Consider the following 16,718-nt stretch of genomic DNA (forward strand, 5'->3'; position numbering starts at 1 on the left):
CGTTCAGCGTCAGCAACCTGCAACAGTTAGGTTTATTGTCGTTTTTGTGTCTGATAGATCATATATCGGATGCACAGTGTAGGGTGATGTTGGCGAACTGTTTGTGTATTAGTGGGCGAGCTCATTGGTGTCCCTGCTGTGGCCTGTTGGTCGGCTCTAATAGCAGCTGGTAATTACCAGTCAGTGTTACCTGCTGCTATTTTCGTACGATGACGACTACTTTCTTTTATCCGACACTGAAAGACGCTTTATATACCCTCCACTGCTGGTGCTGCTACTTGCCGTGTGTGAGAGCTTAGTGCACGTCGACGTCGAACATAGGCGGTGTACACATTAATGTGACTGGATCAGGCCAGTCGGTGTGGCCGACCAGTTCTAGGCTCTTCAGTCTGGAACCGCGCGACCGCTACGGTCGCAGGTTCTAATCCTGCCTCGGGCATGGATGTGTGTGATGTCCTTAGGTTAGTTAGGTTTAAGTAGTTCTAAGTTCTAGGGGACTGATTACCTCAGATGTTAAATCCCACAGTGCTCAGAGCCATTTGAACCATTTGACTGGATCATGTAGAGCAGATTCTGAAGGGTAACTGCTTATAGTACTCCCATGGAATACTCTCAAAATTGACCTTATTCACAAAACATATTGCTCTCGAAATGTCAGCATCTCAGAAATCAAAGTTGTGGTACTCGTGATGGTAGCGACCGGAGGGCAAGTACCCTAGAAGAGGTGCGCATAGCGTGTCCACCAGCTTACGGAATTACTGGTGGGACCCTGGGGCTGCAGGGGCGGCGAGTCTTTCTCCGTCGGTTGCCGCCTGCAGGTGCCGGACGGCGCGCTGACGGCGGAGGACCGCGTGCTGCGCTGGCGGCCCCTGCAGTACGCCGACCTGCACGGCGCCTGGGAGGTGGCCGACGCGCTCCTCGCCTCCCACTACTCGCCCGGCGACCTCGCGCACACGAGGGACCGCCTCCAGAGGGCCGCGCCGCTCGCCGCGGACCTCCTGCGCGCGTTCGTGGCCAAAGGGTGAGCCTCACGCACTCTCAGCTACGTTCTAGTGCCACGATACGTGTGTCGACGAGGGGTCTGATGCACAAGGAAGATGTGACGTACAACGGCTCCACACGAATGAAGACCCTTTCACACATTTACAGGATGTCCCTCAATATGTTTGTACACTACTGGCCATTATAATTGCTACACCAAGAAGAAATGCAGATGATACACGGGTATTCATTGGACAAATATATTATACTAGAACTGACATGTGATTACATTTTCACGCAATTTGGGTGCATAGATCCTGAGAAATCAGTACCCAGAACAACCACCTCTGGCCGTAATAACGGCCTTGATAGACCTGGGCATTGAGTCAAACAGAGCTTGGATGGCGTGTACAGGTACAGCTGCCCATGCAGCTTCAACACGATACCACAGTTCATCAAGAGTAGTGACTGGCGTATTGTGACGAGAACAGTTGTTTGGCCACCATTGACCAGACGTTTTCAGTTGGTGAGAGATCTGGAGAATGTGCTGGCCAGGGCTGCTGTCGAACATTTTCTGTATCCAGAAAGGCCGGTACAGGACCTGCAACATGCGGTCGTGCATTATCCTGCTGAAATGTAGGGTTTCGCAGGGATCGAATGAAGGGTAGAGCCACGGGTCGTAACACATCTGAAATGTAACGTCCACTGTTCAAAGTGCCATCAATGCGAACAAGAGGTGACCGAGACGTGTAACCAGTGGCACCCCGTACCATCACGCCGGGTGATACGCCAGTATGGCAATGACGAATACACGCTTTCAATGTGTGTTCACCGCGATGTCGCCAAACATGGATGCGTCCATCGTGATCCTGTAAACAGAACCTGGACTCATCCAAAGAAATGACGTTTTGCCATTCGTGCTCACAGATTCGTTGTTGACTACACCATCGCAGGTGCTCCTGTCTGTGATGCAGTGTCAAGGGTAACCGCAGCCATGGTCTGGGAGCTGATAGTCCATGCTGCTGCAAACGTCGTCGAACTGTTCGTGTAGATGGTTGTTGTCTTGCAAACGTCCCCATCTGTTGACTCAGGGATGGAGACGTGGTTGCACGATCCATTACAGCCATGCGGATAAAATGCCTGTCATCTCGACCGTTAGTGATACGAGGCCGTTGGGATCCAGCACGGCGTTCCGTATTACCCTCCTGAAGCCACCGATTCCATATTCTGCTAACAACCATTGGATATCGACCAATGCGAGCAGCAATGTCGCGATACGATAAACTGGAATCGCGATAGGCTACAATCCGACCTTTATCAAAGTCGGAAACGTGATGGTACGCATTTCTCCTCCTTACACGAGGCATCACAACAACATTTCACCAGGCAACGCTGGTCAACTGCTGTTTGTGTATGAGAAATCGGTTGGAAACTTTTCTCATGTCAGCACGTTGTAGGTGTCGCCATTGGCGCCAACATTGTGTGAATGCACTGAAAAGCTAATCATTTGCATATCACAGCATCTTCTTCCTGTCGGTTAAATTTCGCGTCTGTAGCACGTGATCTTCGTGGTGCAGCAGTTTTGACGGCCGATGGTGTAGTCACTAGGTACTACTATTATGAGCAGATTGTCTCGGAAAACATTTCGTTACGTATATAACAACTTGTAACTGAAATGAAATCCTGCAGTTGTGTGTGTAAATGACCAGAGAGATAGTGTTTCACACTTCTACATGTTACCACAACTGTTGAGGGATCTACATCAACATACGCACCTATACTCCACATCCACCTTACGGTGTGTGGCAGAGCGCACTTTCTGCACCACTGTCCTTTCCCAACCCCAGTCCGCGCCCTCATCCCCACCCCTTTTCCCTATTTTCAGTTGCAAATAGTGCCCGATGACAACTGTCCGTAAGCCACAGTATCAACTCAACAGGAGGAAGAAGTATACTGGCTAACTCGTCTAGTAATGCACACTCTGAGAAGCACACAGCTGGTCAAATGCAGCAGTGGCTTTACGGGTAGAACGTCACATGCTCTCCATTACCGCTGTAGTCTTTCTTGTACGATTTTACAGAAATTACCTAATAAACATAAATAAATAATTTTCAAGCTACATACAGCTTTACTTGGCAGCTTCGTGACGAAGTGTCCATCATCTACCTAATCGCCATAGTTATTGTGATATTCCCATTTAAATAAGACAGTGTGCAAAATTCGTATAAGTTTGCAATGAAAAATATGCGTCGCTATGATTTTGTGTTTGGTGCACTTTACACCATATATTGCTGTAAATAAAATTTAACTAAGATATTTAAATTCTCTTTTGGCTAGGGGAGGAGGTCTCTACCTACCTCAAGAAATTGAAATTCATGTATCACATTCACTTCTGACCGCATGCACCAGAGGATGCAACATTCATAACATACCTCATATATCTCCTAAACCGTTGGAGATGTCAAAATGAGATTTTGTCCAATGATGACACACAAGGGGGAGAACATTTTGGCACACCGTTAACATACAGGAATTTCTTATATACATCGATATAGCTTAGGCTACAATTTTTATTTAATTTATCTTTTTTCAGTCCATTACCGTAATTTTTAAAAAGTCATAATAGCTAGTGAGAAGATAATTTCCTAGTATGAAAATAAACATGAATTTACTTCTCTTATGTTACAGAAAACCGACACAATTAGGTTTTTCATAAGGTATTGACCTCTCTGGTCGCCTATTGCTTGTTTAATAACAGACTCTGTTTCAAGGTTGTGTCGCAATAGCCATTGCAAGGTGCCTTTCTGCAATTTATACTGCATTTTTGCAAAAGAAGCAAAATTAAACCTGGCAGCAGCAGAAATGTAGGCCTTTTTCATAATTTATGATGCTTCTTTAAATGAGTAATGGTCAACAATTCACACAAAAATAAATCGCCAATTCTGTTGCAGTTTCAAGGGAATCCTATAATTGAGTGTATCTTTAATAATGAACAGGTGGGACTGAAACTTGCCAAACGATTTTTCTTTCTACATCTCAGTTACATTTGACATATCAAAAAGCACAGCACATGATGTACCACCTTCCATTAGTATCCTATTCAGAGTGAGGGAGTGAATCTTGTTACACAAATATCTTCTAATTCATCAGTGATACTGCCTTCGACAAATAGTTGTCCAGATTCTGCAAGTCGTCAGTGTGGTTACAGCATCAGAGTTATGAAAGAATTTTATTGTGTCAATAGTACTCAGCAGCAAAAATGCAGCATTGTTCTTTCAGAAATAACATATTAGGTGCGTGTGTATCTGCGGATAACAACGTTGCAAAAGTATGATAGTCACTACTTTATTCATGAAGCTTAAAATAGATTAAAAGTACATAGACTCTGTCTTTAACACATCAAAAGAGAACTGCGGTGAAGATCACCACTTCATTCTGAAAGGAGAGAGGAACTTGCTGCGAATTTTTTCCTTATTTCTCAGATGAAGAACAGTGAGAAAATCCCTTTCTAAGTTTCCATTCCAGCCACTCACTATTAATAATACGAGGGTTATGGGATTCTGCCAACATTGCAACAGAATTGGCGAGTTAAGTTTGTCTGCATTGTTAACCTTTTCTCATTTGAAGAAGCATCATCAGTTGTGAGGAACAGGTATAATTCTCTTGTTGATAGGTCTAATTTTGCCTGTTTTGCCTAAATGCAGCGTAATTTAGACAACTTCGCCTTGCAGTAGCTACGGCGACATTATTCTGAAACAGTGTGTCTTTTTAAACAAACAATTAGCGACCAGAGAGGTCAAGAGCTTATGGAAAACCTCCATGTTTTGATCTGCAATAATACAGAAGAAGAAATTTCAGCCTATTTTCATACTAGCAAATTTTCTTTTCAATAACTGTCGAAGACTCTTAAAAAATTACAGTACAGGACTGAAAAAATAAAATAAAGACCATAGCTTCTGCTATATCGCCAAAGATAAGAAAGACCCTTTGTTAACCACATAGCAAAATACTCTCTTTTTGTGTGTTATCACTTCCCAAAACCTCATATTGATATTCCAAACGGTTTAGGATATATGAGGGATGTTATGAATATATCATTCTCTTGTGTGTGGGGTCAGAAGGGAAGGTGGTGCATAATTCCATTTTCCTGAGATTGGAGATGGATAGAGACCTCCTGCCAAGTCTAGAGAAGCATTCAATATCTTAGCTAAACTTCATCTACAGCAACTTGTGGTGTAACATGCACCAAAAGCAAAATCATAGCGACCTGTATTTTTCATTGCAAACTTTTCCAATTTCGTGCAGTGTCGTACTTAAAAATGCGAATATCATGTTGAGTATGACCATTATCGAAATTTTTCGCATTTCACTATGAAGCTGACACACAAAGCTGTAAATTACGTGAAAATATTTTTTTAATGATTAGTTTATGTAAAATCGTTTGAGAAAGATTGCAGCCCGTGGGTCTCCATTCTGTCAGCACAGCATGTCGCTAACCAGTGTGCAGAAGGTTGGCAAAGAGTGCCTCGTACATCCCGGCTCGCCGGCTGGCGCGGGGTGGTGACACTCAGGACCTTCTCCACTGTGAATCAGGGGGATATTTTCCGCGCCGGATAGCACCTCTTCATGCTGGGTCCTCCCACGCAGGTGCGCACCCTAAGGCACTGGAACTGGAGCTGGAGCTGGATGAGCGCCTCTGTGTCACGCCCACGCATACCAAAAGAGCCCATGACTAAATGCGCTGAGCAGCGCGGGATTAGCCGAGCAGTCTTAGGCGCTGCAGTCATGGACTGTGCGGATGGTCCCGGCGGAGGTTCGAGTCCTCCCTCGGGCATGGTTGTGTGTGTTTGTCCTTAGGATAATTTACGTTAAGTAGTGTGTAAGCTTAGGGACTGATGACCTTAGCAGTTAAATCCCATAAGATTTCACACACATTTGAACATTTTTTTAAAATGCACTGCCCTTCTTTGAATCTTCTGTTTCCTCTATAAAGGGAGACTGCGCTAGGTGGTGCTATGTGGATATGGGATATTACTGTACTTTGTTATAGTTGAAATAATGGCAGTTCAGAAAGTCGCCATATGGTTAGGGTGCAGTGAGTGTCTAAGGAAACAATGTTGTGAAAAAATTCAAATATCATGTGATTTTTTTTCACGCCTCGAACCGATTCGTTCCGTTCTTCTATAATAAATCTCCGTCAGAAAAGATCGGTCACAATTGGTTTTCAGAATTTTCGCGTGTCCATGCTTCCCTCAGCGATAATTTCGTGAAGTTTGACAAAATCGATTGTTGTGCAAAAAACGTTGAAGAGGTTATGTATGTACTTGTAACTGGCTTAGAGACGGAGGCACCCTTTGGCATATCAGAGACTGCAATGGCGCCCTGCACTCAATTTCTAACATCAACACACAGCTGTGAAAAACATGTGTTCCCAGTGTTTTTCAGACAACTGGACAGAACCTCAAAAACAAGGTTGCATCGAAGCCTTCGTGAAACCACTGACCTAGCTGTACTTCCTGTGATGTCAAGAGTGGGGAGTCAGCGCCCTTTAAAAAGTGAAGCACGACTCGAGTTTCCCTGAGCAAAAGCTTTGAAACTTGTAACAATATGTATTACCTGAATGTAAACTCTGACCTAATCTTTAATTCCCTACCATAATAAGTCACAGCTGCAAAATACTAACGCGAATTCTTTACAGACGAATGGAAAAACTGATAGAAGCCGACCTCGGGGAAGATCAGTTTGTATTCCGTAGAAATGTTGGAACACGTGTGGCAATACTAACCCTACGACTTATCTTAGAAGAAAGATTAAGGAAAGGCAAACCTACGTTTCTAGCATTTGTAGACTTAGAGAAAGCTTTTGACAATGTTGATTGGAATACCCTCTTTCAAATTCTGAAGGTGGCAGGGGTAAAATACAGAGAGCGAAAGGCTATTTACAATTTGTGCAGAAAGCAGATGGCAGTTATAAGAGTCGAGGGGTATGAAAGGGAAGCAGTGGTTGGGAAAGGAGTGAGACAGGGTTGTAGCCTATCCCCGGTGTTATTCAATCAGTATATTGAGCAAGCAATGAAGGAAACAAAAGAAAAGTTCGGAGTAGGTACTAAAATCCATGGAGAAGAAGTAAAAACTTTGAGATTCGCCGATGACATTGTAATTCTGTCAGAGACAGCAAAGGACTTCGAAGAGCTGTTGAACGGAATGGACAGTGTCTTGAAAGGAGGATATAAGATGAACATCAACAAAAGCAAAACGACGATAATTGAATGTAGTCGAATTAAGTTGGGTGATGCTGAGGGAATTAGATTAGGAAATGAGACACTTAAAGTAGTAAAGGAGTTTTGCTATCTGGGGAGCAAAATAACTGATGATGGTCGAAGTAGAGAGGATATAAAATGTAGACTGGCAATGGCAAGGAAAGCGTTTCTTAAGAAGAGAATTTTGTTAACATCGAGTATAGATTTAAGTGTCAAGAAGTCGTTTCTGAAAGTATTTGTATGGAGTGTAGCCATGTATGAAAGTGAAACATGGACGATAAATAGTTTGGACAATAAGAGAATAGAAGCTTTCGAAATGTGGTGCTACAGAAGAATGCTGAAGATTAGATGGGTAGATCACATAACTAATGAAGAGGTATTGAATAGAATTGGGGAGAAGAGGAGTTTGTGGCACAAGTTGACTAGAAGAAGGGATCGGTTGGTAGGACATGTTCTGAGACATCGAGGGATCACCAATTTAGTATTGGAGGGCAACGTGGAGGGTAAAAATCGTAGAGGGAGACCAAGAGATGAATACACCAAGCAGATTCAGAAGGATGTAGTTTGCAGTAGGTACTGGGAGATGAAGAAGCTTGCACAGGATAGAGTGGCATGGAGGGCTGCATCAAACCAGTCTCAGGACTGAAGACCACAACAACTACTACTACTACATCCTTTCTGAATTTGTGTTTACTTAACCTGTATGGCTGTGTCAAAGCGTTCAACGAAGATACCCTTTCCACTGAATATTGAAAGCTAAGACTGGTAGCGAAACCGAAAAAGTGAATGTGAGTCCGACACGATGTTCCGCTGGAACAGCCACTGCTGCGACAGCCTTCTCAGAGTTAACGATTAATACTTGTGTCAGATGACTCAGTACACAGTTTAGGTTAAAAACAACAGTCGATATCGCAATATTTGTTTATTTACCGATTTCGGCTTACGTCAAAGCCATCCTCAGTATTTTTGGCCCCCTATGGCTGGGGCTGGCGGCTCCTCGATTTTCTCGTGGTACCACGATCGTGCACTGTCATTTGACAGCCAGCGCCAGTCATAGGAGGCCAAAAATACTGAGGATGGCTTTAACATAAGCCGAAACCGGTAAAGAAAGAAATATTATTGCCATATCGACTGTTTATTTTAATCTAAATAAAGCACCACATCGCTGCGCCCGATAGACAATTTTGTCTAAGTCCATTACACAGTGCTGAAAGAGGTTATGTACGAATGATAATCCATTCCTGCACATTACTTAGCACATTACTTATCACCGAAATGAAACACAGCATTAAACAATGGCGATTATTGTGTCTAATGTGTACAGAATCATTTGATCACCAAAACTCGCAGCGATAAGAAAGAACGTATTAGCACCTTGCATTCCAACGACACGTTTCAGTAATATTATATCCAGACGAGACGCTAAGGAAGCGTGGGCACACTGTATGGGGTTTGAAGATAGCAACTGCAGTGGCACAGGGACGAAAGCTGACCGACCTTACTTAATTATTCGTAATGGCAAACAGCAATTTCATATCGAAATTCATATCTTATTAGACACCTATGATTTAAAATGAAAATTACTTTTACGATAAAACTACAGCTTATTGTTCGAAATTCATCTATAATCTAAAAAATTTATTACTTAGGTACGTCTGACTAAGTGAAACATCTCGTCCCACGCTAAGACCATTGCCGAGAGCATTTTCTCTTAGCATGTTCCGTGTTTTCTGAATACACTGCTTGCTGCGGTACATACAAAACAGGTGCATCACAGTGTGCGAATGAATTGCCTTTGCAACTAGAAAAGTACTTCAAAAGCTCAAGTCGGCGAGGCTGTACGATTCTTGTGCCCAAAACGTCTGAATTGCACACAGATTCACCGTCAAATTTTAACACTGTGTGTATCAAACGGAATGTCGCGTCCACCCATACTGAAATGGTGACAGTAATTTGACCACAGAGATGGCGCTGATCACGAGATGTAGGTCTTGCACCGTGCGATGTTCGTATTTTCGAAAGCTGAAAGAGCATCGGCAAGAAAGCGATTTTCCAACAATAAGGACGTTCACATAGTAGGTGTGGAGTAGCCTGTTGACTAAGGAGCGGATATGTGTCCTCGAGAAAATGAACGATTCGTAGAACGTTCCGACCGCTTGTTACCGTGACTTGATGACTAGTGTAAAAAATACTGTCACGTATCTGGCTCACTGTAATACGTAGTGCAGCATTCAGTAAAAGTTATTGGCCTGTCATAATAATGTGTAACTTAGTTTTTGCTGTCCGCTCGTATTTCTTGTGATATCTGCATGGAAAACGTGTCGCGAGACACCACAGTGACACACTCGACTTGTCGAACAATGTCTATAAAAGCGAATACAGAGATTACGTGGCACGGAAACATGGTAGGAGAATGTTTGATTTGTAGTGTTCCGATTTTCGGTAATTTCCAAGAATGATTGCCTATCAAAGTCGCGGTGTCCAAGCGATACATATCGAACGTGCTATCGTAAATCGATCATGCGACTCTGGTGGCAAGCGCTATGATCAATTGTTTGTGATCGTCATTTTTATCTGTTTTCCGTCGTTCCCTTAGTTGCTCCAAATTACACAGCTCCGCGAATTATTTGTGAGTTGCCAGGGAAACCCAGACGATTTATGTCGGTAGTGAATGGGATGTCCGGTGTTCTTGACGTTGTTTCGGCGGATTGCCTCACACCGAAAAATCTAATTCCAATGTTATCCCCCATAGAAAATTGTTCGACTTTTTGTCGCAAATATGGAGTACTACCGGACGACGAAAGGAGGGACTTTATAGACTGTGGTGGTGAGAGGTGTATAAAATTTCGTAATAACAGTTTCGATGCTGAAATACCGTTATAATTTCATTGCGGACAGTGCGGAAAACGAACGAGTGTAATGAAGAATACGTGGTACCACTCTTCCAAATGATTCATCCAGACTAGCGTAGTGAACTTTCACATGACGATAAAACTGACGACGAGTAAGGTAAATCGTCTCCTTTGTAATTACAAATATTTTTGTAACGCTCTTATTTTGTCGTTGTTGTAGTGACCACCATAAACATACTCATAACGCCAGCCACCAGAGTCGCATGATCGATTTACGACCGCATGTTCGATATGTATCGTTTGAACTCAGCGACTTCGATAGGCAATCATTCTTGGAAATTACCCGATTTTCTTTTAATTACCAGATTTTTATACTCCGCCAACACAAACTGCAAACGCTTGTAAACAGGATGACTGTTTTGCGAAATCAAATTACACTAAATATAACTGCAGTGTCGAAGGTCTCCTTATTCACTGAAGATACATGTGTGTGACAACTTACATTTCGCGTACGCAGAAGGTGCAGTCGATTTGACGCCTGTGTTCTGGGTGCCACGGGTTGGCGTGACTCGTATGTTTCTTTGGTGGATTACCTTCTGACTCATATTGTTGCCCAGTGCTGCTACCACGCTTCACATTTTCCCAACGCTTCACTGAACGAGGACTGTGGCATCCACATTGCTCACCAATCGACTCGTCTAAGACTGTTGCTAAGCAACGGCGTCGGCCGCTGAGGAGACCCCTGTATTGTTGAGAACTACGTCACATCGTGATATGTTTGTTGTTCTTGACTCTATGAGGACAAATAATCACCGCGCATTTAAAGAGATTATCTAGCGATAATAGCAGGGGCGTAACTAAGCTGGGACGGTCGATCCCACACTCCTATGGATCATGTGCCCTGGAATTTGAAAAAGAATAGTGAAGAAATTGCAAAAAATGGAAATGGGTAGGGGAAGCAGAAAATCTAGAAAATCGATTAGTCCTTAGAAATCTTACACTATATTTAAATAATAAAACATTGTTTTCGAAATCATTCCGACGTTAAGATATCATTTACGTTTTTTACCCAGGTCAAAGATCAAACTCAATCAGAATAGGAACATCAGTTAGTAGAATATATAGAACGAAATGGGTTAGACGTGAGCAAGAGTTTCGGTGAATACTACGACTCAGCATCAGACATGAATGGTGTATACAATGATGTGCAAAAAAAGGATCAATGTTCCGATTCTAAAAATAAAAACATTTGCAAATTACCTCACTGTCGCGGCTCTTCGCCTCTGGAATAAGCTGTCCTGTTCTTCTCGCACTGCTCGATGTCTTCTTACTTTGAAACTTCCCCTCTGCGAAACAGCACTGCCTACGCTCCTGTCTTCTCCCATTTATGCTTCTTTTTCTTTTTCTTTCTATGTGAGTAACGCCATCTTCTCTTTTCTCCTATTCTACATTCATCTTTCCCTCCCTCGTCCATCCCTTTCTGCATACCAATTGCTGCTAGCACTGGTAATTAAAAATCTATCTTACTGCAATATCTAATTATTGTTGTACGCCGAACGCAGTGGCCGAGCGGTTCTAGGCGCTTCAGTCTGTCGCGGGTTCGAATCCTGCCTCGGGCATGGATGTGTGTGATGTCCTTAGGTTAGTTAGGTTTAAGTAGTTGTAAGTTCTAGGGGACTGATGACCTCAGAAGTCCCATAGTGCTCAGAGCCATTTGAACGACATTGTTGTATATACCGTGTACGAATATAAACTGTGTGCATGCTTTTCTTATCTGTGCTATTGTTACTTTTATTTTTCGAAACTAAGTGTAAGACACTTACTGTAATATTTGCAGTGTATGTAGAACGCCAGGTTGTCTGTAAGAGAGGGTCTGTTGCCAGGTTAAATAAATAAATAAATTTAGTCTTTAAAGGCGATGTAGAGACTAATGAGGAAACAACACAGTATTTCGAAACAGGTAGAAACATAACAAATTTTTGGTTCATAAGCATGTTGCAGTGCTAGGATTTAAAACTTGTTTCGTGGATACATTCAAGGTAACGTTAGAGACACGAAATCCAATGCAGATAAGAGAATCACTGATTAAAGCGCTGTCAAACATAATTCTCAAGAATAAGAAGAATAACGAACACAGCATAGTATAGGTCTTAAAAAATAATCTTACCTCTTTCAGATTTAATATAAACCACTAGAAACAATTAACAGAGTACAAAAGGCATTTCAGGCTGAGAGTATGGACGTTGTAGTTGCTTATGACTTCTTAGAAACGGCACTGTGTAACCTCCCCTGTATACTTTAATAGTTTATTTCCCGCTATCGAACTATTTATTCGGCAGTCGTATGAGTAAAAAAAGGGTGATGATTACATGCAGATGGATAGACAGCAACTGAATTACACTGTGTGCCTGAACTGACCAATGAACTGCTTCCTATGCTTATAGGGATCTATATTTAAGGATATTACTGGATTGATAAAAAATAATTCAATTGAAACACACTTTATTAACCCCTAGCTAAACTCGCTGTTTAGACTGATATCAGTAACTTCGTGAGGTTGTTTTCGACACGGAAAGAAAAACCATCTGAAACTTAGTTACTTCTATGGTTCACTGAACTGTTGTTAAAGACTCAATAAAAGAAACGCTTCTATCTATGAAAAATCAATGTTTATTAAGAAGAAAACAGGATCTTAGGAACAATTAAGAATCTTACATTGGCATTGGCCTCATAAACAGAGTTTTAGGATTAACTTAAAAAACAAAGAAAATCCACCTCAGCAACGTTCAGAAACATGTTTTGCGATCAAATAATGATCAGTTAAGTAAACTATAGAGAAAACATACACAATGACTTTAAAAAATGCATGAACGAATCAACTACGCGTCTATTTTCGTACATCACCGTCAAGCCGTATCTTTGCGTCAATAGAATGCATTTTGCGCATGTATCGTTACCATTTAGGACATATGTTTATTTTTTTTTTTTTGTCTTTAAGGCGTGAACATATATGGCATCGTTATGTCTTTGACTTTTCTGGCTGATTCAGTCCCCCTTGGATACGTCGACTCTACTAACATTTTCAAAATTTTTGCGAAGAACTTTGTCCATTGTAGTCTGAAAGTCTATAAAAGAAATTCTGGAATTCATTTTCCTCTCTATGATGTTTGCTTTGATCAATGCTATGCCGAGGTTTTTTTTTTTTTTATAAAATATCTATGCCCCGTCTTGATACTCTTATTTAGAACGGTTTCTTCCATAGAAATAACCAGATTGCTATTTCTTGGTTCTCTTCGTAAACATTCTCTTTTCCTGCCTCTTCACCGTCCTGTTTCGCTATCGGTTTTATGTGAGATATTTCTCTTTCGTTGTCGTTAAATTCGGTTGCATGTTGAAAAGAATGTGGTGTACCCGGTGAATCAGCAGACTCCGCTAGCTAACAACAACTCCAAAATTTGATCATCGTTCACAAATCGCTCCATCCTGTCTAAATCAGTTTAAAACAAATTGTGATGACAAGTAAGAAAAGTAACGTTTATAACTTCGTGGGGTAGTTTTCGACCCCAACTGGTATGTATGTATTGTAGTTAAGGGGTAATCCTTGAAACAAGCTAAATATCCCTACTGTGTCTCGCACAGTTTAACAGCGCTCATTCTGTCCAACAACAACGAAAAGATTTCACTTCAAAATTACGCCCAGAACGATTTATGTCTCACTAGCTCAGAATATGAGTTGTTCCGGCATCCAGTTGTGTCGGCGATCACCTTAACGATATTCAAGTTTGTGCGTGGCATCAGTGCCTGCCACACACACACAATGTCCACGATGCTCCTCTTCATTTACACGACGCTTCCCTGATGATTTCGCAAAACTTGTTCCACATCTGCAGAAACGCTTCCCCTGTCACGGCACATCTCAAAATCTAAATCAAAGTAATCTTTCTTCAAAGACATCAACTTTCTCTGATACTGGGGCCACACTCCGAGCATCACCATCAGCCACTCGTGCAATCCGGAACTACCTCTTCCAAGTCTCTATCAAAGTACACGACCTAATGGAGCACTCCCCGCCTGTTGACGCGAAATTGTTCCCTCCGGAACCTTCTAGAAGGCGAACGACACAGCAGTCAGCAGAAGCTGTTGGTTGTGGTCGCTCAATAGCAAGGGTGTCGATAACACTACCCTTACAGCTCTCAGAGGGAAAGTGGCGTGTGCAGACGAGGACTGGAATCGCATTCCTCCTGTCTGTGAGTCCAGTGTTCGACTGTAGATCATAGACTTTTCCAGAGCGGTTCACACTGACGTTGATGAAGCCAAGTCAACATTTACATCCAGCATTAATAAGGAAGGGCCGATCGAGGTGGCGCAGTGGTTATCACATTGGACTCGCCTTCGGGAGGACGACGCCCGGTTTCGGCCATCCTGATTTAAGTTTTCCGTGATTTCCCTAAATCGCTTCAGGCAAATGCCGGAATGGCTCCTTCGAAAGCGCACGGTCGACTTCCTTCCTCATCCTTCCCTGACCCGTTGGGATCGATGACCTCGCTGTTTGGTCCCCTTCTCTAGTCCACAACAAGGAAGGCGCAGTGCAAAATGAATGCACCTAATTCTGATAACAGATTTTAACGCCTAACCAAATTACAAGTCGAACGACCGCAATCACGAGCCAATGAATATTCAAATTTCTCTCGGTAAATTAATTATGCTCGAAATTCTAAAACAACCAAAGTGATGTGGAAAGATAGGACTGTCAGACAGTGGTTCCAGAATAATTATGTGACTAATGTGTTGTTAATAATCCCAATATAGAGCTGACCCTTAGGAAAAGCTATTTCCGTTCAGATTTCGTTCGTAGCCCAACCTGTTGCACAAGGAGACGTGTTATACCGATGCCTCTTCTTTAGTCTTCTTCTTCTTCTTCTTGTTTATCCCAGCTTCTTGAGATCTCTTGTGAAGAGACACGATAGAACAAGTTCCGTAGTGGTGTAGGGCAATCAATGAAGTTACACAACAGGTAATAATTTAACTTTTGGAACTGCCGGTTTATTGGCATTTATGGAAAGAAAAACACACTCATACTCTCATGCGGTCAGCAAACCTCGTGTAACATTTTGTGTGTGTAATGGGCCTTTCTACGTCGCAAATCGTTGTAATGAATTAATTAAACTGCTTTACAGTGTTGCTAGGCAGCGTAACCAACAAGGTGATGCGTGTCTCAATTAAAACTAGACATCGATGTTTTGAATAAACTTCCGGTTCATTTTTGTTAAAATCAGCACTTGTCTCAAAATTAACTTCCAGCTTCGTGCATTACGTGCAAACGCATTTGTAACTATAGTACGTGATTTGCGGGACAGCTCGATCACGAACTGGCGTGTAACGTATTTCAAATCGAGCGCCCAGGTTTCATTTTTCCCTAATGAGCTAAACGACTCTTTTTCGGGCCAATACCACAAAATAAAATTCATTACACAGGCCAACGAACTGTACACGCGCACTTTTACCACTCTAAGTGATAACTCGTCTCAGAGTAAAAGCCGCACACAAATTCACACTTTTTTATGCATACAAAATTCGAAACACCTTTATATTAAACAAACAAATAAATTATGGCATGTAATTACTAATTAAACATTTCCGATTCAAAATAAAGTTCAGGAACTTGTATTTCATAATCAATAAAATTTTATCGCCTGAGCGAAGCTACCAGTTTGCTAAAACGGATTCAGATTACAGTCAACTCGTGTCTGGACGATGACGTCACGAATCAACACTTGCTTGGAATGAACGAAATACCTGTACTGAAAAATACTGTCCTTTGAATAATTTACTGACTTTTATAACAAATTTGGTACTCCTTGCATCGCTACAGTGTGTCAATGAATCCACACGTTGGCACCGTGTAGAGAGCGACAACTTAATGCTCGGAAAGCCCTCGTCCGTGCCATAAAGGTAGGTCTGCGTAGCCTCCTTGAAGGCCTGGCAGTGTAAACAATGCTTCCAACCGTGAAAGCACGTTACTGAGGCCATAAGAGAGCCAGAAACACCGCGCTCAACCTCATTCATTGCTCAATCGTGTTTCATTCGTTTCTAGTTGGTTTGCAATTACGTATTCAGTCTTTGTTGGCGCAAACATTGGCGCTGCAGTCTGCCACCGTACTGGATAACAGCGTGCTCTCACCTTGCAGAGTCGAGCATTTCTGTCAACTCAGTGACGTCGCGTGGGCGTGGTCTAGGCAGGACACTTCGATACCTGCGGTCGTCGCTCTGACCTGCCACTAAGCCGGTTAGCGCTACCGTCTACGCCACCTTCGAAACGAATCCCTAAAACTTTCATGGCCAGTTAAAAGCTCCCATTCTCTCTGTATGTAGTATTGTCGACGTGTACATTTGGAAGTCGTACTTTTTTCACCTACGAAATGCAACGTTATTTTCTCTTGTTGGTATAGTTCGTCCAAGTCAAATGGTTTGAGTGCACGATCGATGTTAATGTTTGTTGCTTCGTTGGTGTCCAGGGACATCACTCACTTGACGCATCACTCTGTAGATTTTTCGGTTAACTTCTTAATAATAATTAACTGCAGGCAATATGGTGTTCAGTGGTGTCAAATAATAATGTTCCAAGC

At 42.3% G+C, this 16,718-nt stretch overlaps 1 protein-coding gene across 1 annotated transcript in view; it reads left to right on the plus strand.

Moving 5' to 3' along the window:
- LOC126481724 (uncharacterized) overlaps positions 1 to 16,718 on the plus strand; it is a 414,263-nt gene that overhangs the window by 320,808 nt on the left and 76,737 nt on the right. Inside the window, exon 15 of the mRNA XM_050105677.1 lies at positions 819 to 1,021. Coding sequence (XP_049961634.1) covers positions 819 to 1,021 — 203 coding nt within the window. The remainder of the gene's footprint in view (positions 1 to 818; positions 1,022 to 16,718) is intronic.

The sequence above is a fragment of the Schistocerca serialis genome, chromosome 5 (genome assembly GCF_023864345.2).
Source record: "Schistocerca serialis cubense isolate TAMUIC-IGC-003099 chromosome 5, iqSchSeri2.2, whole genome shotgun sequence".
NCBI lineage: Eukaryota > Metazoa > Arthropoda > Insecta > Orthoptera > Acrididae > Schistocerca > Schistocerca serialis.